A 19,647-nucleotide genomic window follows, 5' to 3' on the forward strand; every position below is an offset into this window, starting at 1 on the left:
TCCAGCCCCAGGAGGTTTTCGAAGATCAGAAACTCGGACGTGTCAGGAAGAGTGGTTTTGGGTGCTACACGGCTAGATGCCATTTCATGGGTGAAAGAAAATGGTCTCGGGCAGGAAGTTTAGACAGCTGCACGCTGGGCAGTGGTCAGCTGACTGTGGCTGCTTCCAAGGGTTCCAGAAGCCTTTCTCGGGGAGGGGAGTCCGTCCCCGCATCTCCTACTCCCCTGTCCTCAGCGCGGCTGTAGCTGCCTCTCTCAGACTGGGAACTGTTCTCAAATATTTTGGGGGTTTTCCTTGGGACTTGTGGATCTGTGGTGATCTCGAATCATTAGGGTTTGTTTTCTGTCCAGGTACAGTGGTCCTGGAGGCAAACGGTCCCTGTGTACTTATGTCCCCTCGTCCACTCACCTCTCCATTCCTTACTGACCCACTCGGCTTTTTGTCCACCCCGTCATCTGTCCATGAACTCCTCTGTCCATTGATCACCCACTGTGTGACCAATCACAGATAATCATGTGCTTTGGTATCTTCTATTACCCAGTTTCTTTTTTTTGCTTTTTGGGTCACTCCCAGTGATACTCAGGGGTTACTCCTGGCTCTGAACTTAGGAATTACTCCTGGCGGTGCTCGGGAGACCATATGGGATGCTGGGAATAGAACCCGGATTGGCCGCGTGCAAGACAAATGCCCTACCTGCTATGCTATCGCTCCAGCCCCTCTATTAACCATTTTCTTCTGATCCACCCTTCCACCCTCTGGAACAGTACCAAGCCTAGAATAAATATTTCTACTTTTAACACTGCTTTTTAAAATTTATTTGCTTTTTTGGTCTCCTGAGCAAGGCTCAGGGGTCTTGGGCCCAGCCTTGGAGACCACCAGGGCCACCCCAGTACTGCTAGGGAGGGGAGGTGAATGACGATGCTGTGGGTTAAACTTGGGGGTCTGCACTTCAGCCCTCTGAGCTCCAACACCCCGCACCCCCCCCCCGTGTCGCCGCTCGCTGGACCCACCGTCACAGCTCCCGAGTACCAGCGATGACTGGCCAGCAAGGTCACGTGCCCACCTTTGGCAAGGAAGTGGGCTCAGCCTCCCTTGAAGGGGATGTGTGTGTCCGCACCCCCTCCCCCCAAGAGAACTGAACACCGTTCCCCGCAGCCAGCAGCAGATGCTGGCCAGGGAGAGGCAGGACCTGGCCAGGGCTCGACATTAAGTTAAACCAGAAAGGTCACCACTTCGAATCTCCCACCCGAGGCCGCCCGGGAAGGCAGCTCTGCACACCTGGTGTGTGGGACGGTGCCCGCGGCTGGGGACGGCCCTGGTGGCCTCAGGAGCCCAGGGTGTGAGGAGGGCGGGGTCTGGGGAACCCCCAGGAAATGTGGCTCCGCCCCATGTGCCCAGCCCTGGCGGGGGCCTGCAGTGGGTCTGGAGCGTCGAGGGGCCCCACCGGAAGGCCCCGCCCTTCAGCAGCCTGGGAGCACCCCAGGACTCCCCAACCGGGATCAGGGGGGCTGTGAAACTCATGAAGTGGGGAGCTGTGGGCTCCAGAAACTCGCAAGTCCACGCGGTTAAGACAATACCGGCTTGTTCCGGGTCATTGACAGAGGGTAAAGTGTCAGAAACAGAGGCCAAGGCCAGGTCCACGCTGACCCCACAGTGGCCCTGGACGCAGGCCTGGAGCTAGGCAGGTGCTCCTGGGAGCAGAATTTGGGTTCAATTCATCTTCAAGGCCTTTGGCTGAGCACAGCCAGGGGCCGCCCACCGGACGCACCAGAAATCTTGAGGGACCAGAATGCGAGACGGCCTGCGCCTGGCCACTGGGACCCGCCTGGCCTGGGCGCTCGGCCGAGGGTCTGCGTGGACTCAGGGGTCTAATGGGTCTGCTGGCGGCATCCGTGGGTGCCGGGAAAAAGGCCCAGGTGGGGGTGGCTGGGGGAGGAACCCGACTCCTGTAGAGAGACGGCTGCAGCCAGGACAGACAGGAGGACAGACAGGAGGACATGCCGTGGCCTTCAGTCACGAGGCACGCGGGGTCCAGGCTTGTGGCTGAGTTTCCTGCTAGCTCTGCGGAGCCCTGGGGTCAGGGCGAAGTCCTCGTTTCCCCTGCCCAGTCTAGAGACTGTCCACCCCCACCCCCGAACCCCCAGCAGGGCCTGGGGGCCTCCGTCCTACCCCACATCAATAGCAGGATCAGGGCCCCGCAGGGACTTTGGGTGCTGCCCTGGTGCCCTTCGGACTGGGCGTCGGGCTGAGAGAGCCCAGCCGAGGCTTGTCAAGGACAGAAGGAAGCTGCTCGTGGGAGGTGACCAGTAATAGTGGAGAGTGAGGCCTGGCCTGGCACTGCCGTCTCTGCACCGGGCTCGGCCCATGGGGTCCTGCCCCCAAATCTGGGGGTGCGCAGGCTGAGTCTTCCCAGGCTCTGGCATCACAGTGAAGGCGCTCAGGAGACACACCCCTAAGCCAGGATCTCAGGGGATTCCCCCCCCCCCGCACCCCTTCCCCCTGGTACGGTGGCTGATGCCAGCTCTCCGACGGAAATATCTCAGGAACTAGCAGCACTGGGCAGTGGCTGGGGTGGGCAGGGACGTGCTGGGTGCCAAGCGGTGGCCACTGCTGTCACCGCCTCTGCGCCTCTGCGTGCAGGCTGGCTCCCCGTGACTCATCTCTCCCCGGGGGTTAGAAACTGTTCGTGCCAAGGCTCTTCCGGCGGGCAGGGAGGCACGCCCTCCTTCCCGCCTTCCCCTTCTCGTGGCAGGCGCAGCCACCGGGCCTGCAGTTCCGTGAGCTTGACTGGCCTGATGGCAGCGTCGGGGGAGAAGCAGCCGCTGGAGCACCGAGGGAGGAGCGGCCTGGCCGGCCTGCAGGGCAGAGGAGCTGGTCACGCCCGTGCAGGCGCCCCCACTAGCCAGGGTGCTAGCCAGGCCTGTGGCTGGCGCAGAGCTCCCATGGCTGCTCGCAGGACCCCATCGGTCCGCTCTGGTAGCACCCCCCCCACGGGGTGATAGCGAAGCCTCCCCGATCCCGTGTCCCCGCCAGGTGCTTCTGGGTAAACCGGCCCCCTGGAGACAGAGGCTCCGGGCTCACGCTGCCCAGGGCACCATCTCCTTCCTCCCATGCTGCTCTGCCCAGCTCCTGGGCTGCTGCCCGTCTCACCTGGGCTCGGAATCGCCGCAACATGCGCTTCCTTCACTGGTCGGGCCTGGGGGTCCAGTATGGTTACTGAGCTGTCTCTCCTGGACAGTGCCAAGAGGCCTCCGGCGCCCTCCCCTGGCCCCTCACTCATCATGTCCTCAACATGCTCTATGTCTGTGTTGGTCCCGACGACCCCTGGAGGTCCAGAGCTGGTGACCAATCAGGATGTGGACCATGACCTACGGTCCCATGGCCAAGGAGAAATGGAGGCTGGGCTTCTTCCTGAAAAGAGATGGGCAGTGAAGAAGGACCCCCCCCTTGCCTCTGGTACGAGTGCTCGCAATGCAGCACGATGGCTGGAGTGGACGCAGCCACTAGGTGTAGCCCCTTCCCTGTCCCCCCTTCCAGGAACACCGCTAAGGAGCCTGGGGCCCTGGTGGCGGCCCTGGCTTGCTCCTGTTTCGCCATCTGGGGTCTGGGCCAGAACTCAGCCTCATCCTCTCTGTGCACCCTGGAGACTCGAGTCTCTTCTACGGGGAGAAGACGGAGGGCCCCTGTCCCCGGAGCTCCACAGGTATCCTTGGTGTGACCTGCCGGCTGCCGCCTCTCACAGGAGGGGAACACGGGAGGGTCACAGGGAGGAAGTCACAGGCACTCCCAAGACGACCTGCAGGCGCTCTCCCAGTGGGCTACCCTGCGTGTTCCTTCCAGCAGTGACCACTGGTCTGGCTGGGGGGAGTAAGGGTCCATCCTGGCTCAGAGCAGGGAGTACCCTGGGCCTTCTCGAGGCCGCTCTGGGCGAACCCCAGGGCTGGGAGACTGCCTGAGTGGCCACGCCAGTGTGGCACTAACTGTCCAGGCAGAGTGAAATGTGATTTGCTTTATGAGGCTCATAAGTGTCACACGGTGCTTACCATGTGACCAAGTGTGGGACCCACCCCCACCCCACTATAGAAGGCTGGGCCAGGGGCTGCTGCCCAAACACCACGCCCCAGATGAGCCCAGGGGACCCCACAGCCCAACAGGGACTTGTCTGGGGCCACTCTCCCTCCTGGGGCCCGGCTCCCTTCCTCTCCCGGAGCCCCTGTCCTGTGCTCTAAACTGGCCACACCGGCCACCACCTGGCAAGGCTTGGGCGGTGGGATTTGGTCGTGTAGTGACCCTCCGTCTGGAGCGCCCCCTGAATGCCAGTTCCGGGGCTCCCGTGAGTGCTGGCAGGAGCATGTGAATGCCCGGGGCACAAACCCCGGGGGCAGGTCAACGGAGAGAGCCCTCTGCGGGCACGCCCCCAGACTGGAGCTGAGCGGCGGCAGGGCTGTCCCGGGGGCTGCGGGGCTCGGGACTGCCCCTGCTGACCTACTGGCGTGGACGCTCCAGGCCTTCCTGCTGCCCGTCCTGGGAGAGCTGTCCGTTTCCGCGCACAAACGGGCCGGCTGGACACGCGCCCCGCCCCCGCCCCAGGCCTCCAACGGAAACACGGCTTCTACGCCAGGCGCAACTGTCAGGCTCCACCCCTGGCACCTGATTGGGCCCGGGCCCAGCTCTGAGCCAATCACAGGGGCCTGTGGCGCAGGCTGTGCGGTTTGGCCAGGCGGGGTCAGGTGACCCCTTTCTCCTCCTGGGAGCCCTGGGCCTCCTTTGCGGTTCCGTTTCTTCCACTGGCCGAGGTTTGAGCACGTGGGGGCGCGGCTCCCGGGGGAGTTTCTCGCCTTCGGACCTACTCCTCGCGCATCTGCGCAAGCGGGGAGTGAGCCCTGAGCTCTGGCGGGTGTGGCCCCAGTAAACCCCTGGGCCAGAAACAGACCCTCCAGATGTGAACCTCAGGGGTGCGGGGTGGAGCATCTCCTGACGCAGCCCCCTGCAGGGGCGACAGCCAGGCCAGGCCCACAGCAGACCCGGGAGTGGTCACTGTGTCCCTGTACGCCAGCCAGGTGCAGACGCCTCGACCAAGGGCCTGCAGCTGGCCGGGTCAGCACCGGGACAGGCCTTGCCGTGTGTGATAGCCGAGCCTCTCCGGACACCTGGCCGTGTAGCTCAGTGCTCAGACACACCGCAGCGTGGGAGCTCCTGGGTTTGAGCTTTAGCACCCTGAATAAAAACCCAATAAAACTCATCAGCGTTCTGCCGGGGCCTTGGCTGCGCGCGGTGCTGGGGGTGTGGCTTTGCACCCTTGGGTCCACTGCACCCTCTGCGCCCTCTGGCTCGGGACCCAGCCAGGCTGTCCCCCAGACCGGCTGCACGTCTGTCTCCCGGCGCCTGGGGCTCCTCTGCACAGCACAGCATCCATCTGCCTGCACTGAGACCTCCCCTATGCATTCCCGGGTGGTGGGGGGAGCAGGGGAGCAACATATCCTGGGGGGGTGGGGGAGACGCACTTGGTGAATCTCGGTTGTCACCTCCCCGGTCATGTTCACATTTTCTGTCACCTCTCATGTTCCTCCTGTTCCTCCTGTGCATTACCAAAGTCTGGGAAGTCTCTGTCCTTGGATTCTAGGTGTCTTGGCCATCTGTCCGGTGGGTCACGTCTAGGATGGTTGGGTCTCCTTGGAGCATTCCCCAGCTTTATCAGTGTTCCGTGGTGTAACATTCTCTGGGTATAAAATTCTGGGTTGGAGGGTGTTTTTCAGAAAAATGGACATCAGGACTCCCCAGAAGTGCTGGGGCTCCTGGGGCTACTCGTGGCGACCCTTGACTTGGCTCTGGGTTCAGAACTCAGCCCGGCACTGCTGAGGGCCACCTGGGCAGCGCCTGGGAGCACCTGGAGTGGCGCCCCGCTGAACTGGGGATCCAGCGTGGGGCCTCTGCCTGCCAGGCTTATGCTTGGAACTGTCCCCCTGGCCCATGAAAGTTTTGACCCTCTACAGTTGCTCCACAGTCTTGTGGACCGCACGCTTTGGTGAGAAATCTGGAATTCTTGTAACGAAGGAATGGGTTCTGGGGAATGGGCCCTCAGGCGATGCCTGTGTGCACCTGGGCTGTCCGGGGTCACCGTCAGGCACTGGGCCTGTCATGGGCCCCAGCCGCACCTGTAAAGGGGCACCCCGATCCAGCCAACTGGCCCCCACTCTGCTTTCAGTATCGGATTCTCATCGTCTGCCGGTGGGTTTGCTGTTGGTGGTCCTCACGTGGCTCATGTGAAGTGGGGAGAAGACGGTCACTTTCTCCCCATTGGCCTCTGCCACCCAGGACCCAGGGTTACTGGGTTCTAGTCTCGCCTCGCAGAAAAGGATTTCAGGAGTAGATGGGCAGTGAAAATCACACAGGTATTTTTTTTAGGTTTTGAAGGGAAGGAGGGAGAGAAAGTGGGAGAGAGTGGAGAGTAATGTGCTCAAGAGAGAACCCGGGTTTCTCCAAGGGCGGAGAGAGCCCCTACACACACCCCAGCCCTACACAGGAAAGCATGAAAGTCCACATCTCGAGGGGAGATGCGGGCGACACGTGTGCTCGGTCACATGGGCACAAGCCACACACGGGCTCGGGCAGCATGTGGGCGCTTCCTTTGTTCAAGGTGGCCTTTATAGGGTTTCTCCAACCTGCCCCGCATGGGGCTTCTACCTAGGTCAAAGTCCGTTGCTAAGGAGGTTGCCAAGGGGGTAGGGTTGGGAGTGGTGATGGTCTTCTTTGAAATTCCTTTCCCGGCCTTTTAGTTCCTGTTGGAGCTTCTGTCACAGGGGGTCCGGCCTCCTCAGGCTCTGTTACAGACTGGCACCAGGTCTCCGTGAGTTCAGGACAGTTGCTTCCCAGAAAATTTACTGCCATCCGGCAAGCTACCGAGAGTATCCCGCCCGCATGGCAGAGCCTGGCAAGCTCCCCGTGGCGTATTCGATATGTCAAAAACAGTAACGGCAAGTCTCACAATGGAGACGTGACTGATGCCTGCTCGTAAATCGATGAGCAACGGGACGACAGTGCCACAGTGCTACAGTGCCTTGGGAGGGGCCTTTCCCATGGGCCTGCCTTCCTGCCTGCATAAATCTGAGCACGGCAGGCTAGTGTTCGTTGGGGCCTTGGCTTTTTGTTTCTGTCTTGAGTTCAGTCTGCCTGGTGTGGCCAGAGTTGCTCGGAGCTGTGATTGGGCTAACGTGGCCACTTCTCAGGAAACAGGCGAATCCCTGCTTTTCCGAACAGTCTGGACAAAGCGGCGCTGGCTGGCCGGCCTCCCTGCCCCCGGTCCCTCGTCTGTCTGTGTATCATCGCCTGCACCCTGAGCCCCGTGAGGAGCTGAAGGAAAAGTTGTGACTGCACATTTCCTCTGACTCGTCATCGTTGTTCTTTTCGGGGTGAGAATTGTCCTTTTGGCAGTGTTCTCCACCGCCAACCCAGAAGTTCTCATTCTTGTTGTTTTGTGAAATGCATTTCACTAATGTCACTTTCTAGAACTTTCTTCCTCTCATCTGAGGCTGTTGAGCTACATGCCCGTGGCTGGTCTTGCACCTTTTGCCACGGCTCTGGGCCCTCCCTCCCGCCCTGCTGTCCGGGGGCGGCAGCCTGCTCGGCTGTGCCCCATTCTTGGAGAGGGAGGAAGTCAGAGACGCTTCCACGGTACCAGGTTTCACCACGGACCCTCTTCCTGGTGTGGTAGCATCCCCCTCGCTCCATGAGCTCCTCCCCCTGTCAGTCTGATTTCTATTGCCCTGGTGGGTGTCACTGGTCCCTCCGTCTGGACACGTGTGGCCCCGATGTCTGGTAACGGGCGTATCTCGTGTCTCACGTGGACACCAGCCATCTTTCTTCCCGGTCCATTGTCCCCTCGGCTGCACCTGGAGCAGAGCCTCATGTGGACAAGGTGTCACCTGCCTCATTAGGGCCCGGTCACGTGTGTCCCGTCTTCCGGTGGCCAGTCCCAGAGGGGCCTCCCTTGCACCGCCTGCTTCTCCTCCTAGCTTGCCCGGGCCTGAAATTTCTCATGTGTGCATCATTCATTTGCTGATGATCTTTCTTTATTTCTTTTTCTCTTTTTCTTGGGGGGAGGGCACACCCAGTGGTGCTCAGGGCTCACTCCCGGCTCTGTGCTCAGGGCTCACTCTAGGCTCCGTGCTCAGAGGCCACTCTGACCTGCTCGCTGCCCACTGCTGTGCTCAGAGCTGGACCCGGCCTCCCAGTGGCCGCGGCTGCCCCTCCAGGGTCCCGTTGTTGTTCCAGCTCTGCTGAGTTTCTCACGCTTTCCTGAGCGATGACCCACACACCCTGACGCCCGGTGCCGTGTGCCTGTCACTGCTGTCTCTTCCCAGAACTTCCGCGTCGTCGGACCCAGACGGAACCGTGTTTGGGTTCTTTTGTGTTGGGCCAGAGATGTCCTGTCCAGTGTGGCTGGGCTGGAACCTCTCTGCCCTCGGGCCCCGCTCCAGGACCCTGCTTTTTTTGCAGTTCGCACCTGACCGAGAGCCTAAAAGGCACCTTCCCCCGCCCCCCGGTCCCCCATATTTCTGGGGCCCCGTGGGTCAAGCTGCCGTCGTCTTGGTGGCGAGTGCACATTCCTGGGGCCAGGGGAGAACCTGGTGGGGTCAGAGTCTTGGGAAAGCCGCCTCCGGGTATCTGCACGCTGTGTACAGCCGCCTTCCGGAACATTCCACTGGGTTGGGGCGGGGGCACAGCCACCTTCTGGAACATTCCACTGGGTTGGGGCGGTGGCACAGCTGCATGGAGGCGGCTTCAGGCCTCCCCGCGTGGCACAGAGGTTTCCCGGGGAGTGAGACCGGCAGGGCTGGGCCGGCCAGCGTGTCCCTCCTGGGCCCTGCAGCACACGCGTCTCTGACACGAGTGTCCCTCGCCTGTGGCGATGTTTTCGGGCCACCGCCAGGGCACACAGAGCACGCCCTGCCTCATCCCTGCGGGTCACGGCCTGAGCTGTCCTCAGTGTCATCGGGCCCAGAAGACAGAGGGGTCTGGTGACGCCTGACTGGACGTCGGCCGTGCTGGCCCGTCTGAGCTCAGGCTCCGCAGTGGCCTTGTGGGCCGGGACAGCAGGACGGTCACAGCACCGGCAAGGGGCAGAGCCAGGATTCACTCTCTCCCCTCTGCCCACCGTTCTGACCAACGTCCAGGGGGTCCCCCAGCCCGGGGAGCCTGGCAGGGGAAAGTGACGGGGGGGCGGGGCAGTAATGACCTCGCGCGGGAGGAAAGGCCGGAGCTGGGTGGAAGATGCCGACATCTGGAACGTTCTTGGGGAAAGGCCCAGCAAGAGCAAAGGGCCCGAGGCAGGGTGGCCTTGGGGGCAAGATGAGAGCAGAGGTCCCGTGACGGGGAGGGGGGGGAGGGCGGTGGGCAGGGGTGGCAGGAGATGGGGGCTCCCCCTCTTTGCTTTCTGAGGGTGGGGGGGGGGTTCAGCACGGGACGGCGACCCTGACTGGCCCGGTCACCCTTGTCCAGCTGGAATCTGCTCTGTGGAGACTGCAGCCGGCTGGAGGGTCTCGGCGGCCAGTGGGGGGGGTCGCAGCACAGAGGGGGGGGCCCTGCCCACCCTGCTGGGTGAACCCCAGCCACATGCCCCAGAAGCGGGTGTTGGCTTTTGTTTCAAGCTGCAGATCGACCCAGGAAGGGAAAGCCAGGTGACCCCCAGGCCCTTGGGTCTCCCCAGATCTGTCAGCACTTAAGGACCCCCTCAGGTGCTTCGGGCTGACTCCTGGCTCTGTGCTCCCAGGTTGGATGCACGGCGGGCAGGTACCTCAGCCCCTGTGCGCCTCCCTGGCCCCCTCTGCTGCCTTTCTTTCTCTGCTTGTTTGGGAAGGGACCACACCCGGCTGTGCCCAGGCCCAGCTCTGCCTCAGGATGGCTCCTGGCTCAGTGCTCAAGACGGCTCCTCCTAGTGCATGGGGCCGCTCCTGGCTTCGTGCTGGGCATGGCTGGGTCACTCTGGCAGTGGCCACAGAACCATGTAGTGTGGGAACTAGAACCTGGCCTCCTGCATGGCCAGCACGTGCCCTGCCCCTGGAGCACTGTCCAGCTTCGGACCCGACTCCCCTCTGAGAACCATCTGCCGGAGGGATGTGCGGGTGGAGACTGAGCGGGGCCGAACTGGCAGGTCAGAAGACAGGACGCAGAGCCCCCAGGGCTGGGGGGCGGCCCCTGGATGCCGGGAAGGGGCAGTGCTGGCTGGGCTGGCGGGGGGGCCCCCGTGTGGGCTCTAGGGGGCTGGTGAGGACGTCGTGAGCCAGGATGAATGGGGGGGAGGGGTCTCAGGGATCTTCTCCGTTCCTGCCCACTGCCCCGCCCCCCAGCTGTCAGGCATAACGAGGAAGATCCGGTTTATTTTTAAAGATGAAGAAACCCTGAAAAGCGGCAAGTAAGCGGTTCCAGAATGGGTCTCCAGACGTCGTTTGCATAACAAGCGTCTAAATCATCAGTAACTGGGAAGAGAGAGCGAACAGGCCCATGGCGGAGCTGCGGGGTCTCCGCAGCACCTCGCCGGGCAGGGCCGGGCGGGGGACCCTTGGTGCCTGGCCCCTCCCGGGCCTGCTGTCCCTAAGGAGGAGGCAGAGGCCCCGGGCCAGTGCCCGTGGAGGGGAAGGCCCGGAATCGCGTGCAGGGCGTGCTCGCCGCTCACGGGGAAACCCGCGAGGGCTCCGGCCAGATCTTCCCCTCGGCCTGCCGGGTGCCAGGAGGCCCACCGGGCTGCGCGTGCGGAGGGCGGCAGTGGAGGAGCCCCCCAGGGTGACTGACTGCAGCTCCGGCTCTTCAGAGCCTCCAGACCGGCTCGCGCCCCTTTGAAACGCTGTTTGACTCACACACCCATTAAGCTGCTAATCGCCGCCCCGCCGGGGCTCCTACTTTCATTCTCAGCTCAAAGCTAAATCGTGGCTCTCTGCAGAGCCGGCTGTGATAGCGGCCCCCTGCTCGAATCCGTGCGCCCCCCCCATACCTTGTGAGCTGCACCCCCACTGTCGTGATCTGTCTGTTCTGTTATATGCACATGTGTTCCAGCTCATGTGTGTGCGCTAGTGTGTATCCTGGGACGTCCTCGGGCATGTGTGTGCCACATGCGTGCACACCGTCCACACACGCTCCCGAGGGGTCAGGCCAGAGTCCTCCCCTCCTGCTATTTGGTTCCAGCTCCACTGTGGGCCACTCTGTCAAAATTGTGTCAGCGTCAGATCCAGCTTGATCCAGGGGCTCGATTTATCATCAGGAGTCCCCTGAGCTCTGGTCCCCGGGGGGCCTCAGACAGTCCCGTGTCTGTCAGGGCTCCCTGAGGCGGGAGGGCTGCTCCTCCATCGGTGGTTCTAGCCCAGCTGCTGTCACGGCTTTGTGGGGCCTGGTCTCTCGTCTGTTCCCCAACCGTTTGCTGAGACAGAGCCGCGGGAACCCACTCATGGCCCGACTTTGGCCCTGTTGCGGGTGACTTGAGGTGCAGGGGCAGGAGACGCCCTGAGGGGCACCTCGGTCTCCCAGAAGGCCCTGGGCGTGTGGGTGTTCAAGGCGGACGACGCCCGCCCTGCAGGTCTGCTTTGTGGCACGGTCCTGGAGTCTGGCTGATGCCACAGAGCAGTCGTCACCCTGCCCTGGAGTCCCACTTGATGGACACCGCGTGGGAAGTAATCACCACCACGCCAGGCTCTCGCGGGGAGCGGCCCTGAGAAGAAAGTCAGTTTTGCCTTTGCCTGGTTCGTCGCCTGCCCCCGCAGAAAAGCCTGTCAGGACAGAGACGAAAGTGAAGTAAGTCTGTGTGGGAAATATGAGAGAGAGGGAGAGAGGGAGAGAGAGAGGAGAGAGGAGAGGAGGAGAGAGAGAGAGGGAGAGAGAGGGAGAGAGGGAGAGAGGAGAGAGGGAGAGAGAGGAGAGAGAGAGGGAGAGAGGGAGAGAGAAGGGGAGAGAGAGGGAGGGAGAGAGGGATAAAGGGAGAGAGGGAGAGAGAGGAGAGAGAAGTGAGGGAGAGAGGAGAGGAGAGAGAGAGAGAGGAGAGAGAGGGAGAGAGGGAGAGGGAGAGAAGAGAGGGAGAGAGACAGGGAGAGAGAGGAGAAGAGACAGAGGGAGAGGGAGAGAGAGGAGAGAGAGGGGAGAGGAGGAGAGAGAGGGAGAGAGAAGAGAGGGAGAGAGGAGAGAGGGAGGGAAGAGAGGGAGAGAGGGAGTGAGAAAGGGAGAGAGAGGGAGAGAGAGGGAGAGAGAGGGAGAGAGAGAAGAGAGAGAGAAGAGAGGGAGAGAGAGAGGAAGAGAGGGAGAGAGGGAGAGAGAGGAGAGAGGGAGAGAGAGGGAGAGAGGGAGAGAGAGAGAGAGGAGAGAGGGAGAGAGGGAGAGAGAGAGAGAGGAGAGAGTCACCCACCGGAGAGAGAACCGGCTTCCCGGAGCGGAGCGAGCCCAGCTCGGGCCCCCAGCAGAGGTGCCAGATGGGGCCGCGCCCCCGGGAGAGAGGAACGACGTGTCCCAGGCTGACAGGACTGACCCCAGACGGGGAAACGTGTGCCCGCCTGTCTGCAGAGTCAGATGGTTCCGTTTCCTCTGACCATCCCCCAGTCTGTTGCTAGGGAGTTGCCAAGGGAGAGAGCTGGGCCCGTCGGTGCTTTCCCGGATATTCTTAGCCTGGCCTTTGGTCCACGGTGGCGCCCCCCCACCCCCCACCCCGGGAGCCCGGCTCAGCCCTGGGCCTGGAACTCTGCATTTCCGAGGCCTCCTGCTCCTCACAGGGGCCCTTCGTGCCTTCGGGCCGGCTTCGTGCAGAGGTTTCGGGCCTCGGGCCCCACAGCACTCTGCAGCTGGTCTCTGCTCACCCCGGGACTAGAGGGGGGTGACCTTCCCCGGCCCCCTGGAAGGGGCTGCACGTGAAATGAAAAAGGGGGCGAAGGGCGGTGTTGGGTATGACAGCGAGACAGAGGGTGGGCGGGGGAAGGGTCCCCGATGCCCCCGCATCTGCCACGGCGCCGCAGCCCTGGCTCTGAAGGGTCCCTCCGGCCTGCCCCCAGGGCAGCGCCCGGCTCAGAACCCAAGAACCAATGTCAGCAGGTCAGGGGCCATGGGGCCTGGGACTGGAAACTAAATGCCCAAGACTAGGGGGAGGGGAGCCAGCTGGGGCTTCCTGCGGGGCTGGCAGGGTGCCAGTGTCTGCCCGGACCCAGGAGCAGGGACGAGAGCGAGGGCCCGAGGGGTTCCCCTGGGGGCCGGCCGCAAGACTGTGCCCAGCCCTCCTGTATCAGAAGCTTGGAGGTCCGCAGGCGTCGCTGCTTCCCCGCAGGCCCCTGGACGAGGCAGTCACCGCCGCAGGGAACACGGTGACCTGCACAGTGACGCCTGTGACTGACCCAGCCGAACGGACTTCTCGAGGCATTGCCTGCCAGGGCGTCGGAGAAACCGTGTTAGAGACGCAGAGAGAGCCTCGAGCGCGGGCAGGAGACGGTCGCGGTGGCACAGGCAGGAACAGGCCGCGGAGAGCTGCCACGGCTGAGGCGACCCAGTGCAGGAAAGAGCCTGTGAGCTCCAAGACGGGTCGGAGGAGCCAGGGGAGGGGAGCGAGGAGGACACAGGAAACCGGAAGGAAACCATCGCGTGGGCCGGACAGACAGCACAGCCGGGAGGACCTGGCTCCGTCCCCGGCATCCCGTCTGGTCCCTCGGGCCCCGCCAGGAGTGACCCCTGAGCATCACCGGAGGTGGCCCAAAACCCACAAAGAGGGGGCTGGAGTGATAGCACAGCGGGTAGGGCATTTGCCTTGCACGCGGCCGACCCAGGTTCGGTTCCCAGCATTCCATATGGTCCCCTGAGCACTGCCCGGGGTAATTCCTGAGTGCAGAGCCAGGAATGACCCCTGTGCATCGCCGGGTGTGACCCAAAAAGCAAAAAAAAAAAAAAAACCCAAAACCCACAAAGAAAAGTCATGAGATAATGGGCATTTTAGCAGGGGAGAGGCAGGCAGGGGCAGGGGCGGGAAGCTGAGACGGGGAGGCCCAGAGCCCGGTCTCGGGAGGGGGGGCGGGGAGGTGGCATGCGGGCACACATGCTGGCACACAGCAGGGGGACCCCGGCGAGGGGGGATCAGAGGCCCCTCGGCAGCACCAGCCTGTGCCGGAGGCCAGGGCAGCCGTGTTGACCCGCTAAGAAGGTGACAGCAAACAAATCAGTGGCCGGAGCTGCCCGCGTTGGTTCAGGAGCAGCTGGTGGCCCCGGGGACACGGACTCTGGACTAAGCCACGCGAGGAGGTCACAGCTGGAAAGGTGTAAACCATGTCAGGGTGACGCCATTCGTGGGACGGAGCGTGAAGACCACGCCAGCCAGACCGGGGAGCGGGCGTGGACGCACCCGTCCCCTCTCTCGACCCTCCTGGGTCGCATCGACACCTGACGCCTGTGGAGGAGCCACGTCAGAACCCGGCTCGGCGTCGGCACCAGGACCAGAGGCCTGAGCCGAGACACCCCCATCAGGACGGTCCCAGCCCACCAGACTGGCCGAGGGACCCCCGTCACCACCCATACAGGCCTTCGAGGGGCGGGCTCTGCGGGTCCTTTGCTCCTCCTGGCCAGCGTCCACTGCTGGTTCCTGAGGAAGGTCAGTTCTGCCAGAGGGAGGACTGTGGGGGTGGGGGACGGTGTCTGAGCCCCTCCCCAGGGGAAGGACCCCCCCACCCCAACGCTGTCTCCCACATTTCTTTTTCGTTTGTTTTTGTTTGCTTTGGGGCCACACCTGGCGATGCTCAGGGCTTCCTCCTGGCTCTGCACCCCGGAATCACACCTGGTGGGGCTCGGGGACCATATGGGCTGCCGGCAAGGGAACCCAGTTTGGTCGAGTGCTCCTCCCTCTCCCTGCACCCCCAACAGCAGCCTTCCTGGGCGCCGGCCCAGCAGGGCTGGAGAGAGGAGGGGAGCCCGTCAAACCCAGCAGGGAGGGCGGCTCCAGTGGCCAGAAATCAGGGCGGGTGTTCAGACTGGACACACGGAGGGCTTGAGGCCTGCGGCTCGGTCACCCCAACACCCACAGCTCCCCCCCTCAGGGGGCAGCGTCCGCTAGAGACCCTCCGCTCCATGGCCCTGGCCTCCTGCCCGGGGCCTGTTCTCTGCTGACGTCCACCACGACGCGCTGACTCTCTCCTCCTCCCTCTTCCCGCATTGCTTATGTCTTTTTTTTTTTTTTGGGGGTCACACCCGGCGATGCTCAGGGGTTACACCGGGCTCTGCACTCAGGAATTACTCCTGGCGGTGCTTGGGGGACCATATGGGATGCCGGGGATCGAACCCAGGTCGGCTGCGTGCAAGGCAAACGCCCTACCCGCTGTGCTATCGCTCCGGCCCCTTGCTTATGTCTTTCTCTGGGTCTTCCCGCCGCCCACCCCGAGCCCCTTCCTCACGAGCTGTTTCCTTTCTCTTCCTTTTTCTTTAAATTCCTCACAGGTTTTTTATTTTTTTGAGGTTTCATTACGGAGACATGACAAGTGCCCCCACAGGGACCCGAACCCCTCCTGCAGCCCCTCTCACCTTCCGGGAGGTCGGGGGCGCAGGGAACGGGCCACCCCCACTCGGGGCTGGTTCCCCCGGCAACCAGCTCCCACACCAGGTGTTTTCCCAAAATTCCCCGCAGTAACGGACCCTCCTTGCTTTGAACACGTGCTCCGAGGGGCTGGAGCCGTGTGCGTGGGCGGGGGGGTGGAGCGGGCTCGTCCCCTTGGCCCCGATGGTCCCCCCACCGCCGAGCCCCACCGGGGGCGAGAGGTGGAGGCAGGAGCGGCCTGACAACCAGAAGGGAAAGAAGTTCTGAGCCCTGTGGGGCGCCATGAGCACTGCGGAGGGAGTGACCTGTCCAGCATCTGAGTGACCACACGGGCTCCGTGGGGCCAGCGCAGTACCCGCAGAGGGAAGCCGGGGGCCAGAGAGGGTGGTGCAGTGAGCTGGGCTCGCGCCTTGTGTGTGGGGACCCCCGATTCTCTCCCCGGCACTGCGTGGTCCCCCGAACATCACTGGGAATGCACCCTGGGGACCTGGTGACTGCTCCGGGGGGTTCTGGGGTGCTGGGCTGGCGGGGGGCTCTGCTGCTTCTCAGGAGGGTCCCGCGCAGCCTTTCCGCCCCAGGAGACAGGTTTACCCTAAAGAGATCCGACTTCCACTCTTAGATGCTCAGAGCCCCCCGCCTTGGAGGATTTGGCGGGGGGGGGACGTCACCGCTCATTCATCGTGGGCGATGGATCTGGCCTCCGACCCTGGCTGCGGCTGGTGGCCCCGGGACCGCCCGGCCCGTAGGTGCCTCTCAGGGTCGCCTTGTTCACACAGACCCAGTTCGTGGGGTGAAGGGCCGTGCTGCGGACCCCCGGCTCTGAAGGGGTCCCTGGGGATGAGCCCAAACGCTGAGGCCTCCGGGGCACCCTCGGACAGGGCAGGGGGGTGGGGTGCTGTGAGCCAGGGGCCGTGGACCAAGACCAAATATTTACGAGAACTGGACAGCGGTCACTTGAGCGGTCACTTGTAGTCGTGCCAGGAAGTTCCTCCTGCAGGCGCCTCTGTGCTGGGTGCATGGCAGCTGCTGGTGGGCAGTAGGGGTGTGGGTGGAGGGCGCCTGGCCCAGCCACACCCCTCCCCTTCCCCCCCGCCCCCCTCCCCGCTGTCCTCTCTGCTGACGCCCCGCACGGCCCCTGCCGTGCTGAGCAACGGAGCGTCCCCGTATCAGGGGCCGGATGGGAGGGTCCCCTCGGGATGTGGCCGGCTGTGCCCAGCCTCGTTCCCGCCAGGAGACCGGAGGTGACTCAGGGCGGGGCCAGGCCTGCCGCTGCTACCCTGTGAGCCGCGGAGAGCCAGAACCTTCCAGACTGCCGGTCTCGCTGCCGTCTACGATCCCCGAGGCCCCCCTTGGGGCCCTCCGTTAGCTGGAAAGTCACCCCGATAATATCAGCCTTTCGATGGGCGTGGGGGCGGGGGGGCGGGCAGGCTCGGAAGCGCGGTTGGTGCTCGCGGGGGGTGGGGGTGGAGGGCCCCTGCCGTTCGCCCGCAGATTTTCTCAAAAGGCAATTTAGCCACAGCAGAGCGGCGGCCGTGGCTTAAGTGTGCTTTCATTCCTCGTGCCGTCTGGCGGCGGAGTCGAATGGGGTCACCCGGGGATTAGATTCCCACGTGTGATAGCGCCAAGCCCTTTGGTCCCGGGGCCCCGAGAGAGCCCCGGCAGGCTTTGTGGGCAGCTGCGCGGGGGCGGCCCTGCCCCCCCCCCAGCCCGGCTGCAGGGACCCCGCTGGCCAGGGCGCCGTGTAATTCGTGGTCTCGTGGAGGTTCAAGTGTGCGTGATACCATCTAATTGTCCGGCTTCCTGACATTCAGGCCCGTCTCCTTTGAGAAGTGGCGTAATTGATTTCTGGGTACTTGAAGCGTGCTGGCGGGGGGAAGTGCGCCGGAATACCAAGCAGGGGTTCCGGAGGGCGGCTCTGCTCCCGCACGGCCCGCCTCGGCGGTGCTCCCGCTCCTCCGGGGTGGTGCTCCCCCGACCTGTGCTCGTGAGAACCTGGGGGCTGGGAGGAGGGCGGGGGACACTGTCCCGAAAGGCTCTGGGAGTGCTGACTTTGGGCGGTCGGGCGCCACGGAATGCGGGCAGGAGCGGGGGTCCGCAGAGGTGGGCGGGCGGGGGGCGGGTGAGCTCGAGGGTCCCCGGCGCCCTCCTAAGCTCGTGTTCTCTCGTTGCAGGTCCGACGGCGGAGGCTCGCGGAGCGTGCGGTAAGTGCCTGGTGTCCACGCGGGGTGGGGGTCCAGGAAACCACGTGCTTCGACTTCTTGGGGACGAGGGCGCCAGGCTGAGCCGCCCCCTCCCGCGAGCCTGCAGACGGGGGGTGGGGGGGGCCCCCGCGGGCAAGGGGCTTCTTCCCACCCAGGGGCCCGTGAGTCCGTGTGGGCAGGACCTGCGCCCCACAGGGCCCCTGACCAGGCTGGGCGCTGTGTGGCCCATCTCTGGGGTGCCTGGGGACACGGGGCCGGTGCCTCAGTGTCTCCGCTGTGGGGAGCAGCCGGTCACCCTCCCAGGCATGTGCCGAGACCCCCTCCAGTCACTGCAGGGCGGGTGGGCAGGGAGGGGGCAGGGAGGGGACATCGACCCGGGGGGAGGCGGCTGTGGGAGCCTGAACTCCTGGTGTCAGCGCCTCAATTCTTAGATCTTGGGGCTTAAGTTAGGGGTCCCCAAAGACTGGCGGCCTGGTGGCATGGGGAGGGAGCAGGGAGGACAGTTAGGAGCCCTGGGCCCCCAGATCCGCTGGCCGAGGGGCGGCAGGTGACCTGTCCGTCATTCCTGGGGCTGCCGCTGCAGCTGGGGGGGCCAGAGCAGACAAGGGGGCTGTGTTGGGGGGCTGGGCCGGCACTGGGTGCAGCGGCCTTTGTCCCTGTCGAGAGACAGACCGTGGCCCCAGGGGAGGGTCTGGTGTGAGGGCTAAGTTGGGCAAGGTGGCCGCAGAGGGATGCCCAAGGGGACACTGAGCGTTGTCACAGGAGGGGGGCAGCGGGGCAGGGGGAGGAGCTCGGGGTGGGGGAGGGGAGGAGGAGGAGCACAGGTGGGGGAGGGGCGGGGAGGAGCACAGGTGGGGGCGGGGAGGAGCACGGGTGGGGGAGGGGCGGGGGAGGAGAGTGGGGGAGGCCAGATTGGGGGGAGGGGAGCAGAAGCAGCGCCCGAGAGCGAGGGGAGGGCCCCCAGGGATGTAGGCAGCGCTGGTGCTTGGGCCGAGTCTCCTGGAACGTTCCAGACTGAGAGCCCCCCCACCCCCCTGCCGAAGCAGGGCCTCCTGCTGATGTCTGGGTGGAGGCAGTGCCACAGTGTCGTGTCCTGGGGGCAGGGGGAGGGGCAGGGCCAAACTCTACAGTACAGGGCCACCAGTGCCACCATCCGTGCCGACCCAGCCACGTGTGAGCCACTGGTAGTACGCGCGGACGTCAGGGTGGGCGAGCGTGTGGGTGCAGGAGCCGGGGTGGCTGGTGATGGCCTGATGGGGGCGCCTGGGCCCTGCCCACCCCTTTGTGCCCTGGTGGGGGTCAGCCCCGCCCTCAGCTGTCAGTGGGAGGGAGACCAGGGGCTGGGGAGCTCTCGGGATGGGCTCGAACCCGGAGCCCAGCAGGCAAGGGTGAATATTTCATTTCCCTTTTCTGCTTCTGGTGTTTGGGTCCCACTCGGCAGTGCTCAGGGGTCACTCCTGGGCTAGCGGGAGCATATGGGGTGCCGGGGATTGAACCCGGGTGACTTGTGTGCAGCCACCTCTCTGCCCCAGTTCGAACAATTTCCTAGTCTCCCCCCACCCTCCCCTGGGGTCCCAGACCTGGGACTCAGCAGAGAACCTTGCCTGGTCTCCCCACACCTCGGGCACTGGGCCGGGCCTTCCTGGTCAGAACCCCTGAGCTCTGGTGTCGGGTCACTGCAGGCCGCACCCCATCTCCCGTGTGTGGGGGGGACCTACCCCCTCGACCTCAGACTCCCGGATCAGTGCTCCTATTGAGTGAGGAGCCTCCAGGGGTCCCGCGGCCCCTCTGCTCGCGCTGTGGCCGAGTCACCTGCCAATCGTGCACCCTGGGGTCCCGCTCGGGGCCTAGAACTGCGTTTCTGGAACTCAGGCGAGAGACAGCCCCCAGCCCCCTCCCGCACCCTGGAGT

At 64.1% G+C, this 19,647-nt stretch overlaps 1 protein-coding gene across 5 annotated transcripts in view; it reads left to right on the plus strand.

The window, feature by feature from the left end:
- The window catches only part of IQSEC1 (IQ motif and Sec7 domain ArfGEF 1), a 201,654-nt gene that overhangs the window by 41,773 nt on the left and 140,234 nt on the right, over positions 1-19,647 (plus strand). For all 5 annotated transcript variants that reach the window (XM_055137200.1, XM_055137201.1, XM_055137207.1 and 2 more), the window contains exon 2: positions 17,707-17,736. In XM_055137200.1, coding sequence (XP_054993175.1) covers positions 17,707-17,736 — 30 coding nt within the window. The remainder of the gene's footprint in view (positions 1-17,706; positions 17,737-19,647) is intronic.

The sequence above is a fragment of the Sorex araneus genome, chromosome 4 (genome assembly GCF_027595985.1).
Source record: "Sorex araneus isolate mSorAra2 chromosome 4, mSorAra2.pri, whole genome shotgun sequence".
In the NCBI taxonomy this organism is placed as follows: Eukaryota; Metazoa; Chordata; class Mammalia; order Eulipotyphla; family Soricidae; genus Sorex; species Sorex araneus.